The sequence below is a fragment of the Borostomias antarcticus genome, assembly GCF_949987555.1.
Source record: "Borostomias antarcticus genome assembly, chromosome: 14".
NCBI classification, from domain to species: domain Eukaryota; kingdom Metazoa; phylum Chordata; class Actinopteri; order Stomiiformes; family Stomiidae; genus Borostomias; species Borostomias antarcticus.
In genome coordinates, this window is record NC_140247.1 from 2,437,256 (window position 1) to 2,465,076 (window position 27,821).

General features: G+C 43.6%; 1 protein-coding gene across 2 annotated transcripts in view; it reads right to left on the reverse strand.

The window, feature by feature from the left end:
• Positions 1-9,161: 9,161 nt before the first annotated feature.
• gria2b (glutamate receptor, ionotropic, AMPA 2b) overlaps positions 9,162-27,821 on the reverse strand; it is a gene marked incomplete at its 3' end in the record, with an annotated part of 74,592 nt that continues 55,932 nt past the window's right edge. The window contains exons 4-15 of one of the 2 annotated variants that reach the window (XM_084448332.1): positions 19,930-20,126; positions 18,234-18,287; positions 17,981-18,139; positions 17,691-17,858; positions 17,233-17,337; positions 16,761-16,868; positions 15,413-15,619; positions 14,856-15,223; positions 13,736-13,934; positions 13,332-13,579; positions 11,980-12,094; positions 9,162-9,407 (exon numbers count right to left, since the gene is read on the reverse strand). In XM_084448332.1, coding sequence (XP_084304458.1) covers positions 9,162-9,407; positions 11,980-12,094; positions 13,332-13,579; positions 13,736-13,934; positions 14,856-15,223; positions 15,413-15,619; positions 16,761-16,868; positions 17,233-17,337; positions 17,691-17,858; positions 17,981-18,139; positions 18,234-18,287; positions 19,930-20,126 — 2,174 coding nt within the window. Of the gene's footprint in view, positions 9,408-11,370; positions 11,486-11,979; positions 12,095-13,331; positions 13,580-13,735; positions 13,935-14,855; positions 15,224-15,412; positions 15,620-16,760; positions 16,869-17,232; positions 17,338-17,690; positions 17,859-17,980; positions 18,140-18,233; positions 18,288-19,929; positions 20,127-27,821 lie in introns of both variants that reach the window. The other variant, XM_084448333.1, reaches the window with a different exon arrangement.

Sequence of the window (27,821 nt, forward strand, 5' to 3'; positions counted from 1 at the left end):
CCAATATGGCAGCTGAGGTGAATAAGGCGAATACAACAATATGAACATGAGTGAATTATTTGTCACAAATACAATGCCCATATCCCGCCATAGAGGCGCGATACCAACTTTCTGCTTGACCAATGTGTGTCATTACTCTGGTATTAAAGCACTCTAGGCTAGCCTCGCGTCACCAGTCTCTCCTCGGGGAGAAGAGCCTGGTGTCTATTAGTCTGAGGCCTTTCTCGTTCGCAGTTGTTTCGCCGGTCTAGAGCGGGAGCGCGATGACGCATTGCATAATCATCCAGTCTGGACCGGAAGAAGAACAGTTGTTGTAATGTTTTTACTGTAGGCTGCACATGGTGAAGTTTCGAGTAGATAACATTCGCGATGGCATCACCAGGCATAACACCGACGAAAATTGTAAAAGAAGATGCGAGGAGAACTACCGGTTAAGGAAAAATAAAGCAAGCGGATGTTGAGGCGGGCTCTACAGGCTTGAGCCGGATGACGGGGCAGGCTTAAGGCAGTGAAGTAAATAGAGCTGTGTTCATATCGCTCCCTATTCACTATGTAGGGCGTCAGCCATTTTGTTTGTAGCGTCCGATTTCTCCACGGAATTTTCGTTCCCTATATAGTCCACTATTTATTACCCACAATTCACCTTGATTTGCAGGGAAATTGGAGGAAATCCGCTATTGCGTCAGGCCTAACAACGTCCCGTAGCTGTGGTAAAGTCCTGTGTAACCCACTGCCTCTCGTGGTCAATTGCTTAAATAACACACACCTGGGACCGCATATCATTCCATTTTCAGTATTAATGCGCCTTGTCATAGAAATTGTAGTTTCACCACCTCACCTTGTAAATTAAAAATCTTACTTGGTTTAGTTTAGATTTCAAAGAACAAGCTGAGTGGTCGGTCAAGCTGGTTTCAAACAAAGACAATAAGTTTATTCTATGTTACGATTTGCAAGTCGGACTCAATGCACAGGAAGTGAATCCAGGCAAGAGTGAGTGACTGGGGAATGAAAGCGATAGTTTATAACGTGAAAAAAGAAGTGACACAGTTTCATGATAAAGAGGACAGGGAAGTGATTTCACACAGGAACAATTTGTAGTTTTAACAGACTGATTCTAGAGGAACGAACTACAAAGTTAGAACAACAGTCAAGTAGGAAAACAAAACACAGTGGTGAGACTTGAATTTCATTCACAACCTCCCTCAACCTTTCACATAGCTGTGCTAATAATTTATGACAGGATGACCTCTCCAGGAGGTCAAGACACCTAGACGTTGTCTGCTCCAGAATAACCATCCTTTGTCCAATTGTCCCTGCATGATTTACCGTCTTTTCTCATGTCACGTGTCTGTATTCTCGACCACTGTTGATAATGTCCGCCATTTATTATGACGTGTACAGATAGGTTAGCCAATCACATCCCTGGAAGCATCATACCTGTGTATTGCTTGAATATAAGGCCACGCAAGACCAGACTGCGGCACTTCTGTTGGATACCACTTACAGTACGTGCGTCTCCTCTGAAGTCCTTGCGCTTGTATGTTTTCTCAATAAACCAGACTTGACCTCTTTGAGCGAACCTTGGCAAATCTTTTTACTTTAGATCATATTTAAATCCATTACAGCCTCCCATTTGATCCAATGCATTGTAGTTGTTGTTGTTGCTTGGCAACCCTTTTGTTTGGGGAACTATTTTGCTCGGCGGAATTGAGGGAATGATGCTTCGTTTTGAATAATTGTTAATATTTTACATTGCTGTGTGTTTATTTTACACTAATAGCTGTAGTAACCGTTGGATAAAAGCAATAAACCACGAGAACCACTTAATTATGGAACGAGAAGCCGTGGGATGTCACGGATATCGCCATGGCTAGCAGGAGTGGCTAGGCACGACGTGCAGCAGAGTGGTATTACACCCCACTAGCCATGGCGATATCCGTGACATCCCACGGCTTCGAGTTCCATAATGCTTTTATACAACGGTTGCCACATTTATCCGTCAATATTTCAAAAAGAAAGACAATACGAACATTAAAATGTATTTTTAATGGAACCATTTGTTAATAATTTGCGGATACTTCCGCTGAAAAAGGGAACGTTGCCAGGCAACAACAATGCTACAGCACATCTTTGTAAACATTGATCTGGACGTTGCCACAGCTACTAATACGAGGTGGATTGATATTAAAAGATGTGCGAACATTCCATTTTAGCGTGGGGATATCGTGGTTATTGCCACGGCTGGAATGCCAACTGACCAATAGAGACAATGGACCGGATCTATACCGTTGTATAAATCTTATTATTGCAATGTTTTGAGTTGAGGTGAGTGTTGGGATTAAGTACCTTGCTCAACGGCACAATGGTAGGCAATGATTGTCAAGTGGTCTGTCCTGGCTTTGAACCAGAGATATGTTATTCACTGGTCAGATGCTCTGTAACCACTGGTCTACCTACTGCCCACATTTGCTGACCCGATTGAGGTTATCCTTGATTTAGGGTTTTTACAGTGGAAAGTATGACAGTGCCTTTTATCATCTGAATGTATGGAATGTAATATCATCTGAATGTATGGAAACTACAGTAGCTGATCAACAACCTCCAAATTGGGCTGCCCTATTCACTGCTCATCACGGACGTCCTATGTGTAGGTCTTTTCTTGGAGCATTTGTCTCAAATTATTATTTTTCTTAAAGCTGCAGTACAGTATGTAAGAATTTAGACATTTAATATTGCTATATGCTAAATCAAGAGGGAGAAGTGATTGAGCTTCTTTGTAGACTGCCTCTTTGGCTGTGCTACAGTTAGATTACAGTCATTTAGCTGACACTTTTGTCCAAAGGGACAATTTACATTTAATGTAGGAAATGTCAGTGTACTACTACTTGCCAGAGCTCACAAGTGCATCTCCTTCCTAAATGAAGTGACTAAGAGCATAATCTAGTGCTGAAGGCAAAGTGAAGAATAGCAAATGAGGGCAGGCAGCGACTCTGCTGTCCTGACATCAGTGGCCAGTTCATTCTACCACTGCGGGGCCAGAACAGAGAAGAGCTGTGACCGTGTCGTTTGACCGCAGGGGGTTTCGGATTGATGGGGCAACCAGTCGCTCAGAGGTAGCACAGCGTAATGGTCGGGAGGGGATGTAGGGCTTGACCATGGCCTGGAGGTAGGAGGGAGCTGTTCCTTTCATTACCCTATAGGCTAGTACCAGAGTTTTAAACTGGATGTGAGCCGCTACAGGGAGCCAGTGTTTAGAAAGGATAAAGGAAGTTGTGTAGGAGAACTTGGGGTGGTTGAACATCAGGCAAGCAGCAGCTGTTTGTACAAGTCAGACACCAGAGCATAAAAAAAAGAAAACCTGGATGCGTGGGCACAATTGTATGAAAGTGTGCGCACATGCTGAGGTCCAATCAGCAACACGGAAAATACTTCTATGGCCTTATGGGTACCCAAACCCACAAACTGAGATTGAAGCTGACTAAATCTAGCTTGCCAAACATAATTTTCCCTCGTTGCTGGCATAACAGATTGCTTTAACCTCTGGAAGCAACTTGGAGCTACAAGACTGACCTAGAAACCTAAGTATAATTTTCTTACTCTAATAGCTAGTGCTAAGTCGTCAGTGTCGTTGTGAAACTGCTTTGTTATTCAATGTTATTGTGAGAGTTAGTTTCGGCCTGAGCTAGACTAATTGCCCTGTTGAGTGGGCTGAGGGAGTGGCCTACTCTCCTGGCAGTCTGCTGCTAAAGCTGCTTTCTTCCGCTCTAAAATCATAACCTCTGCTTCCAATCCTAAAAAACTCTTTGAAACCTTCTCTTCACTACTCCAGCCCCCACCTCCTACTCCCAACTCCTCCTTCTCCCTGATGATTTTGCCAACTTCTTTGACAAGAAAGTTAACGATATCCAATCCTCTTTCCCCCCTCCCCCGGTCAACGCTCCGTGCACGAAACTCACCCCCCCAACCTCTCTCCCCTCCCTGCTCCCCCCCTCCTCTCCACGGCCCACCTTATCCCACTTTTCTTCCCTCTCCCCCAAAGAGGCCCTCAACCTTGTAACATCTAACCGCCCCACCACGTGCTCCCTAGACCCTGTTCCCTCGACTCTCCTTCAGTCTGTTGCACCCGAACTCCTTCCCTTCCTAACCCACCTCATCAATGCATCTCTTGTATCAGGATGCTTTCCCTCTGCTTTCAAGACTGCCAGAGTCACCCCCCTCCTAAAGAAACCATCTCTCGACCCCTCTGATGTCAAAAACTACAGACTGGTTTCCCTTCTATCCTTTCTATCCAAAACACTTGAACGTGCTATCTTTAACCAACTGTCTTCGTACCTCCACCAGAACGACCTCCTAGATCCCCACCAATCCGGGTTCAAGGCTGGCCACTCGACAGAGACCGCCCTTCTTGCAGTAACGGAGTCACTCCATGCTGCAAGAGCGAACTCTCTCTCCTCTGTCCTGATACTCCTAGACCTGTCAGCAGCATTTGATACGGTAGACCACCAGATCCTCCTCTCCACCCTCGAGGAGAAAGGCATCGCTGGCTCTGCACACTCCCTGTTTGCATCCTACCTGATGGGTAGGCAAGGCTAGTAATCAGCAAATGTAGGACTACCCAAACAACTAACAATTAAAAAGCAAACAATCATTGAGTGAAGATTTCTTTAATTATATTTCCAGGCGAAAGAGACAGAGAAAAACAACCCCTTATCAATGGACAGACCGGGTGGAAATCTGTCAGCAGCGTTATCTCAACAGACAGCAGTCGGAACTGGAGAGGGCACCGCGTTAGCACAATGTACCCTAACACAGGGGGGTGCTGATTGCTAATCAAGCTTAAAGATCAACTATTATCTGGAATGTAATGCTGACTTTCTAGTCAGCTAATATGCTAACGTTAACATGCTATTGCCCATTCAAAATACTCCCAAAGCTAGTTCAACGTCATGATCCTATTCAATGCCGACAGCTCTGGTAAACAGGTTTAGCTGACGTTAGTTAGCCTAACGTAAAGATAGAGAGAACCAGCTCACAACACAACGTTACTCACAAATCAATACATGTCTTTCCCAGTTACAGTAGTCTACCGATCATCTGGTTGATGTTAAGATGGCAAACGTAATGTCATTCACACCAGATAGCGGCTAGAAAAAGTTATTCAGCACACCGGCGTACCCTTGATAACTTTTCAAACAACCTCCACTTCCAGCCTAGAATGATTGGCAGTCACCGGTCAATCAGATAGCGCCTTATAATCAGCTAATGAATATTACGAGTTACGAATCGAGACGGCCAAACAGGGAAATGTTTCTCTCAAAAATACATACGTAAATCCAAGCAGAGCAAGCGTGTCTTGCCAGTTTGCAAGCAAAGCGTTTGGGGTGTTTGCGTGCGGATTCTCTTTGCATATGTACGAAGAGGGGTGTTGAGCACGAGTCGAAAGATGTTTACGGGTGTATAGCAAAACACGGTTCACGAATGGAGAGATATTTGCGGGTCGATAGCAAAACACGCTTGCGTGTGGATCTGTTTATGCACGTATGACAAGGGGGTTTTGCGCGTGGATCTGTTCACGCACGCATGAATTCTTTTTACAACACACGACTCGAGAGATGTGTGCGGATGGATAGCAAAACACGGTTGCGTATTATACTTTCGTACGTGTGTATTTATGATATACATCTACCTCCATAACTGGTTGCCCCGTCACTCCGAGGCTCCTGCGGTCGATCGACACGGTCACGGCTCTTCTCTGTCCTGGCCCCACAGTGGTGGAATGAACTGCCCACTGATGTCAGGACAGCAGAGTCGCTGCCCATCTTTCGTCGCAGGCTCAAAACTCATCTCTTCAAGAAGTACTACAACGATCCTCCCACCTAAGCACTTATTGTATTATATTATATTGCACTGTACTTTAGATTGCGATTCTTGCACTTTGCCTTCAGCACTAGATAATGCTCTTAGTCACTTGTTTTAGAAAGAAGATGCACTTGTGAGTTCTGGCAAGTAGTAGTACATTGGCTCTTCCTACGTTAAATGCAATTATTGTTAGTCGCTTTGGCGTCTGCTAAATGACTAATGTAATGTAATGTAACAGGCTTGTAGTGCAGAAGTTACATACCACAGCTTTAGGTAATATGGTTCATGTCTGCCAGTAGTAGCAATATATTGTAATATAACTACAATTAAGTAATGTGGTGGTACTGTACATCAAACTAATTGCAAAATAAGTAAATGTTACACTGTACTGTAGATTAATTAGGCACTCGATGAAAATTGTAATAGCTCTTTATCCTGCGGTCAGGTCATTAACACACGTCCTAAATCCACAAGCTGTGTACCAGGTTCAATTCATATCTAATAATGCACATGTTGGTGCTAGTGTAACAATATACAATTTCACTGTTAGATAAAAATTGTATTAGCTCTCTTATCTCATGCAGTCTGGTCATTAACATACATCCTAACTCCACAATTAGCTGTACCAGGTTCAATTCACATCTAATAATGCACATGTTGGTGCTAGTGTAACAATATAAAATGTGTCAGTGTTAGATACAGACACTAACTCAGAATAACAAGTTTAACCACTTTTATTTAGAAAGAGTCCCAAAAAGTAAACAAGTTAGCACACATTCCATATACAAAATGTCAGTGAGAATAGTCTGGGTATGCAATGATGTTACTAACGTCACTGATATAACATACCTATTTAAGCATGTTCATTACAAAAAAAACAATAGTACAGTGTGTCTCCCTTTACATAGTGTACATAAGTGGAGGTGAAGACCTCATCAAATCTAAAACAGCCTTTCTGAAACCTTTCAAATGTGCCTAAAATAGAAGTGCATGTCTATAATAGCTCATTAGAAGTTCTTTTAAATAAACTAGAAATTGTTTTATCTAAAATGTACACAGTATGCCTCCGAAAGCAACCAAGCAATTGATGAAATCAAAAATACTGTACTTGGCTGACATATAATCAGAATTATTAGTACTGCATGTTATTGTCAAATAAAGATGCAGAGGGGTTGTACAGTTTTCGACAGAATAGTTTATACTTTTCATATAAAATATATATATGTATATATAGTATATATGCCTACTATTATATTTCCAATCTCAAACATTTAATCTCACAACTTCAACATTAAAATGGAAACGTGTGTTTGGCAATATTGAAATAAACTTAATTTGCAGCAACAACATGCAACCGGTGCTATTTTATACTCAGATCAATGCAAAGCACGTGGAGACTTGAAAACGGAAAGTATTTGTCTTTGCCACCAAACTGTACACCTAGTTACAAAACCTGCAGAATGTATTCTCTGCATTCACTTACAGTAGATGACAGCGACTGGTTACATCTGAACTATGTTTGTATCAATTGGCACTACATTTTGGCACTCTTATTTGGCATTTAAAATTACCAATTGATATGCGAGTGTGTTTTGATATCACAGCAAAATGTCTGCAATAACACAATACATACAGTGCTACTTTCTGCAATATTGGACTGTAAACTGATTATTTTACTCTTTATAGTAGAAGTAGACCTGCTATACCCTGATCCTTCACAGAAACAATAAAGCAAAAATACTTCAAGCAAATCAAGACAAACCTAAAACAGAATTGCGGCACCCACTTTTAACAAGTAAAAACAGGAAAACAATTGATTCCAAATGTCAAGCATTGCTAAGTTTTTCATATCAACACCAAATGTTAAAGAATAAGCTATACAGGAAAGTTTAGAAGAGTAATAAATTACATGATTCAAACATTTCACCTCCATAAGGAACATATTTGGCTTTAAAAGTATGTAACTAGAAGCTGTTAAGCATTATTTTCTTTCAATATACTCACACGATAGGTATGTTTATATTCAACCGTATGTAAGCAGGTTTATTTAAAAGCCATGTGAAAATACATAAAAATACATTTTTCAATGTAATTTTCTTCAATTTTATTAGAAAAACTGACAATTTCACATCTCAAAGCAGATGAAGTCAAGTGTGCTTATAGAATCTGGGTTTAGCGGTGGTGGCTACAGAAATAGACATGTTGTCTCAACATTGACTCCCTTCATACGCACACACACACACACAGTTGAGATGACAGAAGTCCCATAACCAGCCATTGCTGTCAGTCAAGCCAAGTCTCCGACAATCCACAGAGGGGAGATGATGACATCGCCATCTTATAAAAAAAGAGCTTCTTTTTGTATTCTTCCATGCAATCCACCCAGACGGAGCCTTTTGTTTAGTGAGAAATAGAGAGCAAGAGAGAGAGAATGTCTTTCGACAAAAGACACAAAGCCCCTCAACCCGTTTCATCAGATGGAGGGAAAGAAAGCGCCGGAAAGAGGGTTGGGTTAGCAAAAAAAAAAGTAAAAAAAAAAAAAAAAGAAAAGAAGAAAATTTCTCTATTGAAACCATTGTAAGGCACTCGAAAGGCTCTTATCAATCAGGAGAGATCTGTCAAGCTGACGTTCATTCCCATGCCAGGTCTCACATAAGGTATTGCATGCACTGCTTTTGGAAACTCTGGAGTCATCACCCGGCCATTCTCTCCAGAACTCCCCGTTATCGACAGCCTTGCTTTACTCCTCATGGCATCTGTGAAGGTCACCTAAAATGCACCCAAACAGTGCAACACACACAGGCATACACAGTGCAAACACACACACACACGCACACACACCAAGGATCCAGACACAAAATATGCTCAAAGTTAGATTTTCCCATGGTCTCCAATCTGCTTAAATTAAAATATTTTTAAATGTTCAAAAATGATTATGCAGATGTCAACCAAACATGACTTCCATGGTAACACAATGCAGGATGCCCATGTAGAAGCGTATGCATGGTCATTGCAAGCAGTATTGTTAAGATGTGTTACTGGGAACGATAGGTATTAAAAGCATGGCCATTGACATTCATACAGTACATGGCGATGATGTAAAATATCAAGGAAACTTAAATGAACAAACATAACTTTAAGCTCACTCTCTCGCTCATATCCAAATCATAACAGCAAATACAGTACATACGATCTTTTGGCCAACCTCTTCATTCAATTTAGGGATAACATTTAGGGATGGGACAGATGAAGCCAAAAGCGTGCATTGGGGGGAATTTAATGAAGACCTTTTTTCCTACCCCCTAAATTTTTACACTTTCGATCCCATATACGTTGTAACCTTCCTTATAAGTTGCAAAATTCTGTGAATTCTGCGAGGAAGGTGGGTTAATATTCTGTGCATTCTTTGCCACCTTCATTCGCTTCGCCTCAGCTCTGGACTTGTAACAGAACTCAATCAAGGCCACCAGCATGGCCAAACCAAGCCCTCCGACCAGAATGTAGAAGACGCCAGCCACGTTGCTCAGGCTGAGAGCGCTTGTCTTCTCCTGCAAACGCACACAAGACAGAGGTCAGTGTGAGGGCAAGGGTGAAAGGTCAAAGGGCAAAAAACAACACGTTCACACACAAAAAAAGCATACCACCTTTCACAATTATTTACTACTTCCACAGCCACTAATGTACACTAAGTACAAAAAAATAACAACAACAATACACAATACATACACATGTTGCCTTTGTTTTGGGGTTACTCTAAAGCAATGTGGTGGATCAAGGTTAGTACTTGGGCTGCTGACATTCTTTGGTGATGAAATGCACTAGCAATCCATACAGTATGTGATGTGTAGCTAGATTACGTGTTGCTTAGCACCTACAGTATGTTTCAATTGTACTTCCTTTGTATACTTTTCTAGACTTGGCAGTCCTGGAGGACCATTTAAAGGGATGCCCGTAACATTGGTCTGAGGTGGTGATAACGGTGGTTAGGGACTGTTACTGGTAGACAGGGACAGGGAGGAAGACAGCTTAGTGGTTAACCGTCAGGGTCCAACACATAAGGTGAATTCATCATCATAAAACACCCATGTACTCATTCACATAGGGTGTCAAATGAATACATGGGGAAATACCTTCATACAGTGTTTTAGCGAAGTGGTGCACAATCAGTCTACAGCTAGTTGGAAAGGGATTGAGGCAAAGTGACAACATAAACAACCATAAACATCACAGTTACATTTGGGGTGGGAGTGTTTTGGAATGTGTTTGAGGCTACATATCGATTAAGCACTGAGATTAAAACAGTCAGTTGCACCAACATGGGAAAGCACCTTATCAAGCATACCATTTCACCGTTGCTTTTTAACTGGTAATAATCTGGACATAATTTTGTCCATGATGCAGCTGGATTTCCACTGAGTTCTTTATTACAGTAGATGTGATTATAAAATGGATGCATTTCCCATATTTAGCAATATATTTCTGGGATTTGAAATTATTTCTTTTTAAAACATTTGTAGAAAATTTACAGACTCTTAAAAATTGTTAACAGTTACAAATGGTCAGTAAATTATTAGGAAATATACACACAGAACCACTGTATGGGGTTGATGTACAAACCAAGCCCACAACTCAGTGGAGCCTGAGAAGTTAACTTCATCTACTAGAGGGACACTTCCTATATCAGTGCATCACTATATGGAGGTCTGGGTTTAATGTCAACCTCATGCAGTGGTTCTGTGTAAATAGTAATCATTTACTGATCATTCATAATTGCTTACAAACATGTTCAATCATTCGTTTTCTGATTGAGAAAAGGATGATTATTATGATCTGAAAAGGATCATTATTATAAAGTGTTACTAATACAGAATATATATATATATATATATATTATTTTTTTTCTTTTTTTTTCTGTTGTTGCTTAGCAGTAAATAATTCTGAAATCAGTGTCAAGAGTGAAGGGATAGGATACTAAAACCTGGACAAGTTCGACACAACAACATACAAACACACTACCCACACAAAGAACACACTAACACATACACAACACAGAGGACATTAAACAATTTTGGACACCCTTTATAGATGGTCCAAGGAATAGCCAATCAGTGTCATATTGTACAATTTAGTGGTGTGAGCTTTCTTTTATCTAACTGTGTCCAAATGTTTCAAATTTAACTGTGCAAAGCAAAAGCTTTTTTTTGTATTTATAAGAAAAAGCTTTCCGTTTCATTTGACTTTGAAATTGGGGAGCTGAAAAAAGGATTTGATGGGTCATTTTGATAAAGGAGTGCACATTTCATGATTGACATCGCATGCATTACTCTGTACTATAGACTATACATGAGATTATTCATTAGTAGGTCTGCAGGCATTAGTAAAAAGGCATCTTACCAAGGCATCTCATGCTTTCTTTTGTGCATTTGCTTGTATGATATCATTACTTTAAATGGGGTCATTCCCAGCTAGTAATAAGTGTGCTTGGATCACAGAGAACCTGCAGCGACTAACCTTACTTCCAGAGTCCTTGGCTCCACATTCACCTTTATCGTACCACCATTTGTTTTTCAGCTTGTCTAAGACTCCTTGCTCACTGAGTTTCAATACTGCAAGGTTTACTGGCGTTCTTCACGTGGAAAATAACATAAATAACATTATCAATGTTATTTTATGTTATTACATTTACACTGATTCAACTTTTTTCTCTTTGATTCTCTTTTCTCAGTTCTTTCTTTTTTGTTACCATGGCGATATGACGTTGATGCGCCATTTGGCCTAAGCAAAAGCGAGTTTTGCAGAGCCAGATGTGCATTAACGTATCGCCCGAAGTAAGCAGCAAGAGCAGCAGATATACGTACAAATTCATTGGCATGCCAATATGAAGGTCTATAGGCTGTACTCGGGGTACAAACCTTTTATATACCTTAGGCACCTGCTGTTGGCTATGTGAAGGCATTAGTGTTCTGGCTAAAGGACATGACTGTCACTAACTATCAGCAGTGATGCCGCTTTAGTATGCTGACTAGCAGTCAGTCTAGTTTGGGAGTCCTGCGCGGGTCTGCTGCTTACTTTGGAGGTTGCATAGAGTTACCCATCATCACTGTGCTCACTGGGGCTGACCTTGGAATCACCTCCCCCGCTGCCGCACTCTCCCTTGTCGTACCACCATTTGTTTTTCAATTTGTCCAACAGGCCTTGTTCATTCAGTTTTAGTACTGCGAGGTTAACCGCATTTCTTGAAACGATAAAACATACTTGTAAGACAGGGTGAGCCACTTATCAATTGTCCATCTATCACTCTCAAGTGTTTTTCTTCCTTTTGTTATAAAAATACGTATTTTCCCCTTTTCACTGTGATGTAGCAGTTAAGCCACAAAATAGCTAGATTGAGAAAATTGGGGGCAAAGAATAGTCAAGGAAAATGTTAACGTTCAGTAAAGGTGGCAGAGCTTAGCAGTAACAAAACAGAGAGGACAGAGTGCTAAATAATTGGGGGCTCTAGTGACTACAGCAATGTACTCACATCAACAACATAAATAAAACAGTCTCTCGCTAGTTACTCCACTAAAAGAGACAGCAAAACAGCAGTAAAAAATAGAGTTAGATGTTATGAATATAGAAAAACTATACTGTACATGCAACATATTCTCTCTAGCACTCCTTAAACCCCAACCACCCCTTATAATGGTAGATCCACAACTGTGTTGAGAAATGGACTGTGACAAACTAATTTTCAAAATTGAGGGGTAAAAGGCCATTTGCTGTCTTAATAAATTGAGAATAATTCCAATTGAGAGTTGGCATGAATGGGAAGTTTGTGAATGGGAATTTCTGGACTAGTCCATGTTGATATCAAATCAATACATCTTAATAGAAATAAGGAAACCCGTGCAATGCCACATATGATACAATTTAGCTAAATTTGGTTGAAATGGCCAGATTTTTCACAAAGGAATTTTTCATTTTACACTTATTAACCAACATTAGTGTACTGCATGGGTTTGGCAAAATACATTTACATTGCTACATTACTTCTAAACACAAATATAACAATCAATCAAATTGAGTGAGTGTATAACGTGGGGAAAAGATATTAGGCATTCTTTAAACATTAAAAGGACATAAGGCAAGACAAAACTGGATGGAGAGAGACTCTTATGACAGACTAGTCTAAGTCTGGATAAAAGGGATGTGGCAATATTGAATAAATGTCAAATTAGTCATAGAACTATTATCACTAAAATATCTGCATATAAAAATCATTCAAATTCTTTAAAAAAATTGCACTAAATTTGTTTTGCAATTTATCGACTTACAATAAATTGCAAGGCTTTTTACGTTTAAAAAGTTTTTTTCAAGTATCAGAGTTTACCTCATCTCCTTATACAAACCAGAACATATTAGCAAAACTACATCAGGGTAGGTGGGATACTATAACAACATTGGACATATTGTTATACTATTCCACCCACCTTAATGAGGATCCTTTGGGCGTGGCAATCCCGTAGCCTTTGGAGTCCAGGTTCCCTCCCACCTTCATGGTGTCACAGGGTTTGCGCTGCTCGATGTACTCATTCATGGTGGACTCCAACAGGTAGGCATACTTCCCCTTGGACTTGCGGACTCTCAGCACCCCCTCTGCGGTGGTTTTGACAAACACAGAGGGTTCGGCGCTACGCATGTACGTCCACATTTTGTCAAACAGGGCGATTTTGGAGCGCTGTGAGGACAGAAGACACAAGTTCTTGTTTCAGTTTCCAAGTACAGTCGGTGTCTCATCAAATTATATTTTGTCAAGGACAACGTTGGTTCTCCAAAGTTTGGTGCCATTCACTACCTTGTCATGGAATAATAAAACATGCTATAATTTGCTTACCCTGAAAAACTCTTTGGTAGAGCCAGAGTCCAGAGTCCCATATGATATCTCAGTCTGTTTGGCCAGGTCCTCTGCACTCTCAATGGGGGAGACCATCCTCTCAACAGTCAGAAAGGCAGCCAGGTTGGCTGTGTACGATGAAATTATGATCAAGGTGAAGAACCACCACACCCCACCAACAATACGGCCAGAGAGGGACCTAGTGAAAGATGCAGAAGGGAATATTTGTGAGATGATTTGCTGAAGATCTATATACTGTAATAGCCTATACAGTGTAGTACCATGTGCAGTATATGACCACTGTATTCTACATACCGTATAACTTCAATTAATAGCCCAGGCGGTACATACAAATAAAATTAAAGAGATTTGCAGAGTCGCATGGCAACCAGATAAACAATAAGGCCTTATGTAGACCCGGCTTCTAATTGAGGCCGGCCTTTATTTCTCAAAACGTGTAGCCAGACCCGGAGAATAAAAGGGACAGGTGTCTATTTGGGACTCGGCTTTTAATTACAGTTTTACGGTATTCATTGATGGGTCATTGATGTATGACGGTTTGAGAAGGAAAAGGTCAGTAGTAACGTGTAAAAGGTTGAGCATGTATCCATACTAAATGGAGGTCAGATACTGTAATGTTTCAAGAAGTAGGTCACTACTGTATTTTGGACCATAGACCCTATTTGTGGTCTGTCTACCATGAACCTAACCTAACATGGAGAGACCATCATTTCACTGATCGTTCCAGTATTGAGCTAGCTGCAGGCTCTCACTGGGCTACAATGGAAGTGAATGGAGCATACGTAAATATGCTGGAAAAACTATGATAAATGTGCTTTTCCGAGACTGGAAGCACAGGGTGTAATCTTACCAGTCTCAGTATGGTCTCCTCTGAAATGTATCGCAATCTGAATATTTTAACGTGTTTGGCATGGCTTGGACATGAGCATTCCCCTGGCACGCAAGGACTATGTGAAAGTCATGCCAAGCATATACAAATATTCAAATTGCGATACATGTTGATACATATTGATAGCTAGAGATGAAAAACATGTAAGCAGTCGCACAGACCAGAAACCAAAGGTGTGTTTTCAAGCAAGTGTGAGTGTTTTCAACCCACCTGGGTGAGATGTCACAGCCCTGTCTCATGAAGGCGCCGAGGGAGAACCAGAGACTGTTGAATATCCCAAACTCATTGGTCGACTCATTAGTCTGTATCTGTCCGTCCTCGTACTCCTCTGTGTGCCACTCGTACGGGCTGAAGCGGCTGACCAGGAAGAGCACCACGCTCACGCCGATGTAGGCAAACACGATGCACATCCAGATCTCATAGGCCAGCGGGTCCAGGAAGGAGAACACGCCGGGCTTGGACTTCTGGGGCTTCTTGATCATGATGGAGATGCCTAGACTCATGAAAGGCTTGGAGAAGTCGATCACCTCCTCTCTCACCAAGGTGATGGTCAGCGGAGCCACAGCTATATCAGCTTTCTGTGGGAAAAGGGGCAAAGAGCAATGTTGGAATTGTTTTATTAGAATAAAAACAGCTGAAGAAGAGTTAACATGGTTGCAAATACAATGAGGACTTTCTCTGATGTTTCAGGTCAACAAAATTACAACACATATATCCGTTCTCTATTAGAATGTTGTTGACAAAGTTTTCTAGATCTCCCTTCTCACCCCATAGACAAGTTCTCCCACCATCCCGTTCCAGATTTTGGTCTCTGCATCCCTTGCTCCATATTTTCCATCCCCCACAATTTTGAGCTGGTATTTGAAGCCACAGTGCTTGGCTATCTCTGCAGCTAGATCCACACAGTAGCCCTCATATCTTTCATTATCCACGAAAAGTTCTGAGTTCTTCTTCAGCATTACATATGGGGCTTCCTAAGGGAGAAAACAACAAATATGTTTTTGTCAATAAACAGTAGCATTATACCAACTGTTGGAGTATGTAAATGTGAAACATGATTATCTACAGTAAATTGATATGAATCAATCAGTAAGCAATTAGCAGAATTATTGTATTAATGGTGGGCCTCATTCATGTACAAATTTAAGAATTTCTTAGGAAGCATTTCTTCTTAAATTCCACTTATACCATTTCCAAGAATATTCTGGCATTCACCAATATTCTCACATGTGGGAACTAAGAACAGAATCTACCGGTCTTAAGTAGGCTACGGACATATTTGTGCAAAAGGCATGTTCATTTAAAATAATTTGTGATTGTGTTTACTTCAAATCTACAGATGGATAACATTATGTGATTGCAATACAATACTATTTGTATCATGTATAATATCTTTTAATAATTGTTTTCATTAATTTATAAAGCGAGTGCCGTCTTTCCAATAATATCCCCAATGTGATGGGTCCAACTGTGTGCCCTTCTCCAGATACAGCGTTCACTGAATAAGGCTACAATAATATCATCCCATGAATCTTACTGTAGACTGTACAGTATTATGTATGTATTGTATTCTAACACTTCAACATTGTATTTTGCACTGTCCTTTCTCTACATGTATTATGTTTATCCACCAAGGCAAAATCCTCGTAAGAGGAAGCCCACTTCGCTAAGTAAAAATCAGATTTTGATTCCCTCACTGGATTCGACCTGTAGTCCTCTGACTTGCCAACACACCTGCCACAACCATTATGCTACCGAAAAGTTGGCAAGTCGAGGCCGCAGAGCGGTATTCATACTGAGAAGTGATATCTGCTCACAACCCTGTAGTTCAATGTCCTTATATGGGGCTGGCAGGGAGTTTACCTACCGGTATGCTAATTTGGGTGTACAGCCATGTGTATTCAATTTGCGAACCAACCATTGGATTCATCATTATGAGCAGGCACGTGCAAACTCATCCAGCGGTTTATGAACACATTGTGAATCAGACGGGAGCTTTCTTTAGAAACTTAAGAAATTTAGAAATTTAAGAACGGAATTTAGGAAGATATTGGTGAATGAGGCCCAGTGTTACTCCACACCACATTGATATGAAATGCAGGCCAAGAGCCTTACCAAAATGGTGGTCACAATAACTGTTTTGTTTTCCATTCCTGTTGACTCATTTGGGAAAATGTCTGACTTTGTGACAGCCATTTTGTCAACTTCATTCCAGTATCCAATCTGAGAAGGGGTAAATAAATGACAGATTCATTACAACCACATGTCACTCCAAAAAAATGACACTCCAAAAAAGTACATGTTATTACGTCTGCTACAGTAAATTGTTTGGGTAAGGAAACATTACTACTGCTTAACCCCTTGGCTCCACTGTGTCCATCAGCATCAGCGTCAACCATCAGACACTAAGGCCATTGTAATTAATAACAACGGATCCACTGCAGCCATTGCATTACATTCGACTCCAGTGTCCGACATTACAGAATTGCCATGGTTAATTTCTTGATTTTTGACGAATTTTTGACGGACGCATTGGAGCCAAGGCGTAAGAGTGGCTGTAGTAAATGTAGTCTGACTTGGTTATTACCTTCACAGGGCCGTTGTTCTTCAACTCCATTATATTCACTGAATAGTTGACTCTCTTGCCGTGCTGATCAAACTGGATGTTCCCTGTCAGCCCATCTACACGAACCTGGATGACACAGAACAGACAGTGAAGAACAGTGACAGCATGGCCACGTCACCTTTAAGCGCCTCAGCAGACCAAATACGGTGGACAAAAACCCAGCAGTACGGACTCACACAACCTCATATGAGGGCTTAGAGAGAGAGAAGACAATTCTGAGTGCGTGGGCGGGTTTATTGTCACTGTTGGCTCCGGGGAATTGTGTATGTGTGTGTCTGTGTGAGTTGTGAGTGTGTGTGTGTATGTGTGTATGTCTGTCTGTGTGTGTGTCTGTGTGGGAGTTGTGTGTGTGTGTGTTTGTGTAGGCGGGCGGGAGGGAACTCTGACGTTGCCGCGGCAACCCGTGCATCTCCGGTCACCTGTTTCAGCGCTCTCTCGATCTCCACTCCCTGTGCCCAGGGCACGGCCGGGTTGGCCAGGCAGTCTCCGTTATTGGCCCTCCTGGAGATGTCGATGCGCTGCTTGTGCAAGTAGCGGAAGGCCTCCGTCATCACCTGTACCGCATCATAGGTCAGCGCCGATGTGTACTGGACAGGGGAGAGAGGTGAGAGAGAGTGGGGGTTCATTATGTGTTGGCATACCTGTATGATATGTATTTCAAGCCTGAATAGAAGTGTGTGTGTGTGTGTGTGTGTGTGTGTGTGCTTACCCTAATCTTGCTGTCAGCACCAGGGTACTCCTTCTCCTCCAAAGCTTCCCACCTCTGGTCAAATTTGGAGACCAAGGGGTCGTCAAAATCCACAATCTGAAAACCAGACACGTTTGCCCCTCCATACTGGATCTTTGACAGGTCCCCATCGATAAAACCCTGAGAGAAATTAGGTGACAAGATGCATTAAAAATGTTTGACAGCATGATGGGATGGTTTAATGTCTACTTGTTTTGGTAATTTTAACACTCACCAAGTTTGCAATGATATAATGGTATCCTTTCACATGTCTGCCAGTAGTGATGACCTTAAGGAGAGATTAGGAAAAAAAAATTAACACTGCACTCATCATTAGTCAAACCACTGTAGCGGCTGAAGGAAGAGACGCATTTAGTTGTGCGTGCGCAGAGACAGAGACGTATGGACTGTTTTGTGTGTCTCGCGTGAGTTAGAGGCACCGTTGTTCTAAAGAGGAAGTTGGTGCAGTGTTGGCGGTATTATCGGTGAGTCGAGAAGCAATGTGCAGCCTAGCGTTTTCGTAGTGATAGAGTTAACAGTTTAGGCATAGTTTAGTTCAGCTATAGCAAATGAGTAGAGTCGCCAGTGTGGAGCTAGGCAGTAGTTTGAGCCTCTGACTTAACGTTAGCTAGGTTAGCCCCACCGGAGCCAGCTAGCTACATTTGAGCTGTTCTGTTCTTGGACTTCAATAAAGAGACATCAAAGAGTCAAAATGGCCTGTTCCGTGCCGCTCGCTATGCCACACTGATTATGTAAAAACCCAACAGCCTATAAAGTATCAGAATCAGAATTTGCTTATTGCCATTTGTACTATACATACATAGGAATTGCTTGTGACACCATGCTGCTTTGCAGCAATACAACAATGGACAAGTGCAAGGACAGGACAAACTGCAAAAACTAGCAGTGCAATTGGACTACGAAAGAATCAGTGCAGTAGTCAGTTTAGTGCAAAAAGTGCAGGGGGTGGGGGAGAGAGGTCGATGGCCGTGGTGAAAAAGCTAATAACATTCGACTGATCTAGTCTGCATGAAATTGAAACTGTTCAAACTAGCAACCATATCCATGAATTAGGTCTATACTGTCGGACACACACATATCCTAATCTTACAAACACACATTCAACATTCTATTCAAACATGACATTGTCACCAAGAACTGTCACATGTATGACAGTCATAACCCGTTATCAATTGTTTTACGAAGCTCAGGAGGCTCACAGTACAGAATGAATGCCAGCCAGAGATATAACTGAACAAAATCCTCTGCCCTTGTCAATCGCTGAAACCCCCCAGAAAACATTACCATTTCACTTTCTAGAGGCAGACCTGACTAATCCTACCTTGTGAGTGGCACCTTCATTTGTCAAACATGTTACGTAAAGTGATTTGAATAACAATGCCATGCATGTGAATTTCTTTGGCAGGAACCAGGAAAGAGGAAAGAGCTACCTGGGTGGATCCTGTTTGTCTGAGATAAAACTGGCACTGAGGCTCCATTGATTTGGTTGTTTGGTACAGCACGTCTGCATGCCTTCAATACTGATCGATGCAGCCTCCCGTGGGTAATGATTAATCCAAATGTTATAGTGCCTCAGTACATCCCTGGTGCATAACATGTCTGAACATCATTTTTGTCTCGGTGCATGGTCTCAGTACTGTCTCAATAGTACCAGTAAGAGACGTTAGATTATTTTAGTCACACAAGCAAAAAGTCAATGCAGTGACTGAATGAATGAATTTCATGTCATTTTACTCAAACTGGACTGGAATGGACAGTTAGAGGATGATGAAGAAGATGCATTTTCTTTTCTGAGTCAGTTTTTCATTTTCCCTTTGAACAGCTCAGCCTAGGATTCAGGTGATCTATGAACTGATCCTAGATCAGATACTGTACCTAATCCGGCCTCCACCCCAAATGCCTGGTCCTACCTGATCCATGATGTCTTTGACCTTGTCCTGTTCACAATCCAGGATGACCCGCCTCTCCTTCTTGTTCTCCAGGTCCTGGAACAGAGAGCGGTATGCCTCGTCTTTCTTCTCGTCCTTCAGGTTGCCCACGTTGATGGCCGTCACCTGCCATTTCCTCTCTGCAGCGGTGTCCAGCACCACCTGGAGGGTGGTCAGGCCTGTGAATAATAATAATAATAGTGTCATCATAACAACAACAATAATAGTAATAATATAATGAAACGGTATTTGTATAGCACCTTTCATAAGTAAAATGCAGCCCAAAGTGTTTTACATTTGAAGCAATAAAAGTAAAACAATATATGGCAGGAACAAATGAAATAACTTAGTAGTCAAGTCATAGTGAGAATAATAAACAACAAAATAAGTCTCTTCAAAGCCTACTGGTAGAGGTACGTATGTATGCTTATACAACGGTTAGTTCTGGTTCTTGATTCTGATTGGCTGGAAGCCGTGTTAAAATACTTTGTAACACACACCTGGGACCGCATATCATTCCATTTTCAGTATGAATGCGCCTCCCATTTGATCCAATGCATTGTAGTTGTTGTTTTTGCTTGGCAACCCATTTGTTAGGGGAACTATTTTACTCCGCGGAATTGAGGGAATGATGCTTCGTTTGGAATAAATGTTAATATTTTACATTGCTGTGTGTCTATTTTACACTATTAGCTGTAGTAACCATTGTATAAACGGTTCGCTTCGCGCCTAACAACTCCCCCTAGCCGTTATAAAATTACTATAACACACGGCCTCGAGTGGTTTATTGCTTAATTTAAGCTCTTTCTTAAAGGTGCAGTGTGCAGAATTGTATATATGGGTTGTCAATTAAACATGTTAATTAGATTGATTAATTATGCAAGCATTAACGTGTTAATAAAAATTAACACAAATTAATCACATTTATCTCCTTCAGCTGTAGGTAGCACAGCTGCCGCATCAATGTCTGATTTAACATTATTGAAGCAACAAACTTAATTTGGACCTGAATGACCCTGTAGGCTACGTCTTATGTCACGCAAAAACATCATTGCCTTCTGTAATATCCTGAATGTGTTTACCTGTCCACTAGATGGAGATACCAGGGTTGTGCTCTGTACACTATATAGGTGCTTCCTGTTTCATTGAATGGTCCTCCTGAGCAGCCATGTTTTTTGTACTACGGTCAATTGTTTGGTGTGCTCTTCTGGTTGGGAAGTAAAAAGTCAAAACGCCTTTTTGGTCTGCTTTTTCCTTGGCTACTACTGAGGGGGGAGGAGGAAAGGGCACGGTAGGAACTGTGGGCCCGTTTGACAGCCAGTCCCAAACTTGGGAGGAGTACTGTAAAGTTTTGGAGTTCTTTTTCACGGCTAATGATATCACTGATGCGGGGAAGAGGAAGGCTTTTTTGCTCAGTTGTTGAGGACCTAGCTGTAATGCCCGAGTTAGAGCCATGCCCGATTAAGCTGAAGACGTACACCGGGGAGAAACTTGGGGTTAAAGGCATGGCCCGAGTCACTGTGACCCACAAGAATGTCTCTAAAGTGTTGCCTGTGATCGTTGTGGCTGGCTCAGGCCCCAATCTACTTGGACGAAGTTGGCTCCAGGAATTGGCCATGGAGTTGCACACCCTCCACCGGGTGGAGACGACGAACAACACCGACAGGCTGGAGCAGGTACTCATGAAGCATGAAGCGGTGTTCAAAGAGGAGTTGGGGACTCTGAAGGGCGTCAAAGCAGCTATACATGTGGATCCTGAAGCTAAACCAAAGTTCTTCAAACCTAGGTCGGTCCCATATGCTGTCAGACCTTTGGTGGATGCCGAACTGGATAGGCTCCTGGAAGCTAAGATTATTGAGCCAGTGACTCATTCAGAATGGGCTGCACCCATAGTACCCATACTCAAGCCCTGTGGGGGGGTCCGTATCTGTGGGGACTACAAGGTAACTGTCAATCAGGCTTCCAGTGTAGAGCAATATCCCATTCCAAAAGTAGAGGATCTGTTTGCTAAGCTATCTGGAGGAGACAGTTCTCTAAGCTTGACATGAGCCATGCTTATTTGCAAGTGGTTTTGGATGAGGGCTCAAAGCCGTATGTTACTATAAACACACAACGAGGGTTGTATACCTATAACCGACTGCCTTTCAGTGTTTCATCCAATCCGGCTATTTTTCAGAGGATTATGGAGGGGATCCTCCGAGGGATCCCTCACTGTTGTGTGTTTTTTGATGATATTCTTTTGAGTGGTCCAACAGAGGCAGAGCATCTGAAAACCCTGGAGGAGGTCCTGCAGCGTCTGGAGGACCACGGCCTACGCCTCAAGTGGCAGAAGTGCACCTTCCTGGAGGATGAAGTGATGTATCTGGGGCACATGATTGACAGGAATGGGCTCCGTCCGGTTTCTGAGAAGGTGGCCGCCATTAAGGGTGCACCCACACCTAAGACTGTCGGAGCTTACAGGCTATCTAGGACTGCTGAATTATTATCATTGTTTCCTACCTAACCTATCTTCACTTCTGGCTCCCCTCCATTCACTACTCAGGAAAGATGTTCGTTGGGATTGGGGAGCCGCACAGCAAGGGGCTTTTGATCACTCTAAATCTCTTCTGCAGTCATCACAGGTCCTGGTGCACTATGACACGAAGAAGGAGGCGATCCTGGCTTGTGATGCCTCTCCCTATGGGGTGGGGGCAGTGTTGTCCCTTCGGATGCCTGATGAGTCAGAGAGATCTTTTGGGTTTGTATCCCGTACATTACCTGCTGCAGAGAGGAACTACTCACAGCTAGATAAGGAGGGTCTGGCTGTGGTTTTTGGAGTGAAAAAGTTTCACAACTATGTGTATGGCCGTAGATTCACCATAGTTACAGACCATAAGCCTCTCCTCAGCCTGTTTAGTGAAGCTAAAACGGTCCCTCAGATGGTTTCACCTCGAGTTCAGAGGTGGGCTGTGACGTTGGGGGCCTATGACTATGCGATGGTTTACAAAGCAGGAAAGGACCATGGAAATGCTGACGCTTTGAGCCGCCTGCCTGTTCCAGGAAAGGAGGAGGAGGGACTGATGGACCCGGAGGATGGGGGCAGAGTGATGATGCTCGATCACCTGGATGCACCTCTCATTACAGACAGACAGGTGGAGAGGTGGACCAGCCGAGACCCTGTTCTCGCCCGGGTGCGTGAGTATGTCGAAAGGGGCTGGCCTAAAGGGGTTATTAATCCCTGTTTTGCTCCCTATTACCAGAGACGGGTAAGACGAGCTCAGCATCCAGGGGGGGTGTGTTCTCTGGGGGGCCCGAGTGGTCATCCCTCTGAGGGGACGTCCGGCGGTGTTGCAACAACTGCACCAGTCTCACCCAGGAATCACTCGGATGAAGGGCCTGGCGCGGAGCTACGTCTGGTGGCCACAGCTGATGTTGAGGGGGTGGTGAACGGCTGTGACACCTGTCAAGTGAACCGGAAGATGCTGATGCAGGCCCCCTTGCACCCCTGGGAGTGGCCAGACAAGCCATGGAGGAGGCTACACGTGGACTATGCAGGTCCATTCATGGGACGCATGTTTCTGGTCATTATGGATGCTCACTCCAAGTGGATGGAGGTCTACCCTCTCCACTCATCAACCATGGCTGCCACCATTGAATGCCTGAGGAATAGTTTTGGACGGTTTGGATTACCAGAGATGCTGGTCTCTGACAACGGGACTTGCTTTACTAGTAGAGACTTTCAGGAATTCATGGTGCGGAATGGTATCCAGCATGTCACCACCGCCCCCTGGCATCCGGCTTCCAACGGCCTGGCTGAGAGGGGGGTTCAGACACTGAAGGCCCTTTTGAAGAAGAGTTTTAGGGGGGTCTCTGGAGACAAAGCTGTCACGTGCCTTGTTCAGTTACAGGATTACACCTCAGTCCACCACCGGCAAATCTCCTGCTGAGCTGCTGCTGGGCAGGAAGCTGAGGTGAACTCTGGATCTTCTGCACCCAGATCTTCAGTCGCGAGTACAACACAAACAGCTGAAGCAAAAGGAACAACACGATCAGCACGCCAGAGCAAGGAGTCTCCAGGAGGGGGAGTCTATACTAAGAACTTCAGTTCTGGGCGAACCTGGATACCCGGCACTGTAGAGTACGTGACGGGTCCGGTGTCATGCACGGTGCTGCTGGGTAGTGGTCAGCGGGTCAGACGACATGTGGACCACGTACGCCATCGCCCAGTTCCCCCATCACCTCCCAACGGGTCTGGGGGCTCACGTCCCGACACTCCCATGGAACTTCCCCGGGCTCTGTGTCCATCCATCGACCCTGCACTGGACATCAAAGAGCCCCTCCCAGTTCCCTCTGGGGTGAAGTATGGCCTACATGAGCTGGAGGTCAACAGAGATGTGTCCCAGCCTTCCCTGCCGAGCTCCCCTGTGACTTTGTCCACTCCACCGGCACCATCAGCACTGAGGAGGTCTACCAGGGAGACCAGACCTCCAGATTACTTAAGACCTTAGGTTAGGTTGGACTTTGTTCCCAGGGCTCTGTTCAATGATGTTTGCAGACTGTCTTCATCAGGGGGGGAAGGGTGTAATATCCTGGCTGTGTTGACCTGTAATGTGTTTACCAGTCCACTAGATGGAGATACCAGGGGCCTCATTTATCATTGAGGTACGCCTTCTTTTACACGGTCTTTTTCGCGAGTTCAGGCGTACGCCATTTGCCCCCCCCACATTGCGATTTATCAAGCCGTAAGGGCGAAAATTTAGTCGCCTTTCTCCGCGCTTTTGTAGGACACCTCTCCAGTTGGCGTACCGATTTACACGGTGTTCTACGCCCTTCTTGAACACAGGGGGAACTGGCGACGCCGGTGGTGCGTCGGTGAATTACTATGTTTGACGGAGAGAATAAGAGCGACAGTTCATGAACGCACAATCATGTAGGCTACTAGGCCAATTCAGCACAAACATATATCGCAATGCAAGATTAGACGTGTCCTCTAACCGGCTCATTCATGGTCCGATATGGATTTGTTCCCCAAACTGAACCTATGTGCTGTCCCTAATCTTTCCGCGCTATATGTCACACACCTAATGCCATCAAACGGCAATAATTGACCAATTAGATTGTCATTAATATGTGATCATGTGGACCTGTTTGCTGTTTGGTAAGCATATAAATGACAGTCCTCCTGTGCGTAATGCGAGCCTAAATGAATCCGGCGCTACTCGGCCTACTGGCCGAGAGAACTCCAAAGAGGTGACGGCGATGGCGACTGCACCCACATAAGGGCACCATCAGTGAATGAATACGTCTATGTGAATCGCTAAAATGTGCACACTAGAAATACCCAAATCATATGTGACGCCGACATGCTCATCACAAGTGTAGTGGCACGGTGGCCTGGCTCCACGCATGACTCATTCATCCTGGCGCACAGCAGGGTAGGGGCTAGACTGGAGGCAGGCGCTGCGCGTGACGGCTGGCTTGTTGGTGTGTCCATAGCCAAGATACATATTCTTTGTCTTATTTACTTTTAATCTTTATTAGCATTTTCCATCCATACAACGACAATACAATAAAACATAAAAACCTACAATAACAGCTAATGGGTACATCCATCCATGCAGCTTTTTTTTCTTACTCAAATATGACAATTTTAATATTAGTGGTATCATCACACTTCCTTCTATAATCCATCCATTTAACCCATCTCCCTTCTAACTTTCCTTCCTGCATCCTCAATGCATAAATAAATCTCATAAATCTCCTCCACAACACCCACCACTGCTCCTTGGTTGGGGGTTCCACCTTATACCAAGCCCTCATTATTGTCTTTTTACTAGCAACCAATAGTACTTTCACTAGGTATCTGTCCCCTCCTTGTACATCATTCTGTTATGTTTGCCAAGATGTATATTCAAAGCTGATAAGAATGAGAACCAGTCAAGACCCCACCACAAAATGAGGACCCAAGCCCTCAGCCCCCTCCCCGTCATGAGGTTTACCAGCGGGGCCAAAGGGCCCACACTGAGGTCATGCGCCAGCTATGAAGACACAAACAAGTAAGGTTCACATTTCTACCATTTTATTGTCTGTTGGTGGGTGAATGTGTGAGGTCCGTGAGTGTGGTAGTGAGTGACAGTGTGAGGTCCGTGACAGCATGTGTGAAGGAATGAAGTGCAGTGAGGATGTCCTGTTGGCTCTGGTGGTGTAGTGTGGTGACCTCCACCAACTGCTGCACAACTGCCCCACAACTGCCCCAATCCCTTCTGCCATTTCCCTCTGGGCCTCTAGGGTCATGAGCCTCCAGCACAGCGTCTGATAGGAAGCCCAGCCCTCAGGGAACCTTGAGGCAGGGACGCTGGCAGCCGGAGGTGGAGGCGTGGGCGGTGGAGACGGAGGCGCTGGAGATGGCACTGGAGGTGGAGGCCGGTGCGCTGGAGGTGGAGGCACTGGAGGTCGTGGCGCTGGATGTAGAGGCTGCAACCGGCGGGGGCACGACCGTCAGGTCAAGGACCACTGCAGACTCCCCCTCCTCTGAGTCCCACCCCACGTCAGAGTCTGGGGAAACAATTTCAGTCATTTTCTTTGAGTTTGTCTGTTAACTTGATTATGCATTAAACATTTCATTGTGTAGCCATATTCAATTGATATGTTTTTCTGTTGGCAGCCAAATAAATGCTTAAGTGTGATTTACCGGGTGATTTAGATGAGAGTCTAAATTTTCCAGAGGGGAAAATGTTTCATGTGGTCTAACATTATGAAGTGGTCATCTGTGTTATCGTTCCCTGTTTTTGGTCCTGAATCAATCATAGCCTACCACAGAATGTGTGGAATGTTTGCTTTCCTCACACATAATACAGCATGTCCGTGTAGCCTACGCCACATACAGGATGCACGAACATACAGTAGGCTACCTAAACTAGGAGCAATCAGACAAATGTAGGCTCGTACAAATAGCTTACCTTCCGAAGATGATTTTCTTTCCTCGCGTGGACCTCACCAACAAGCACATGCACCTCCGTCTCCGAAAAGTTTCTCTTCTTTCCGCGTTTGTCTGTTCTAATGCTCCACGCTATATTATGTCGGTTCCTTCCGGGGTATCCCCGTTGTGCCGTCATAGTTTTGACCATATATGGTTGGATTTGGGCGTGGAGAGGGCGGAACACGGGGCGCGTGCGCGTACGCTCTCTTCCCCGCCCGTCTCGGATTTCTCGTGCAGAAAAGGGCATACGACTTTTTTGATAGATCCGAAAAGCGTGTAAATATTCTCGTCGTACGCTACATTGTGCATTTTCCGCGTTTTCGTCGTACGCCCTCTTTTACACCTGAATTTACACGCTCTTTGATAAATGAGGCCCCAGGGTTGTGCTCTGTACACTATATAGGTGCTTCCTGATTCATTAGCTGAATCCCAATCTGAGTGCGCAAACCGCACTTGCGGCCCCTCGCACTTGCGGCCTGAGGCCTGAGCACTTAATTGACGTCAGCTGGAAGGGCCAGAGGATGCAGGGCCGTGAATTAAACGGGACAGCACTTCCAGCGGCGTGCCAAGCCAGTTTCGCTCAATGCCCCTCCCACTTCGTTTTCATTGGCTGCCGCGTCCCTCCGACGCAGAGGCTGCTCTGACGCTCCCCTCAGCTCTCCGCTCGGCTCTGCAAATTGATCGATTGACGTCTGTTTTAATTTAATAATAATTACAAAATTATGTTGGGTGGGATATGTTTGCAGCATGTGGATTTCAAGATAAATGTTGTGTTATCTGCAAATGTCATCATTTATGTGTGATGCACTCGGATCATGACTCGGATGCACTCAAGCGCGGTGGGCTGTGGGTATTTTCTGCTCCTAAGTCCGCGAAATTGCGGACTTTCGGTAAGTGCGGTTAAAGTGCGCAAAAT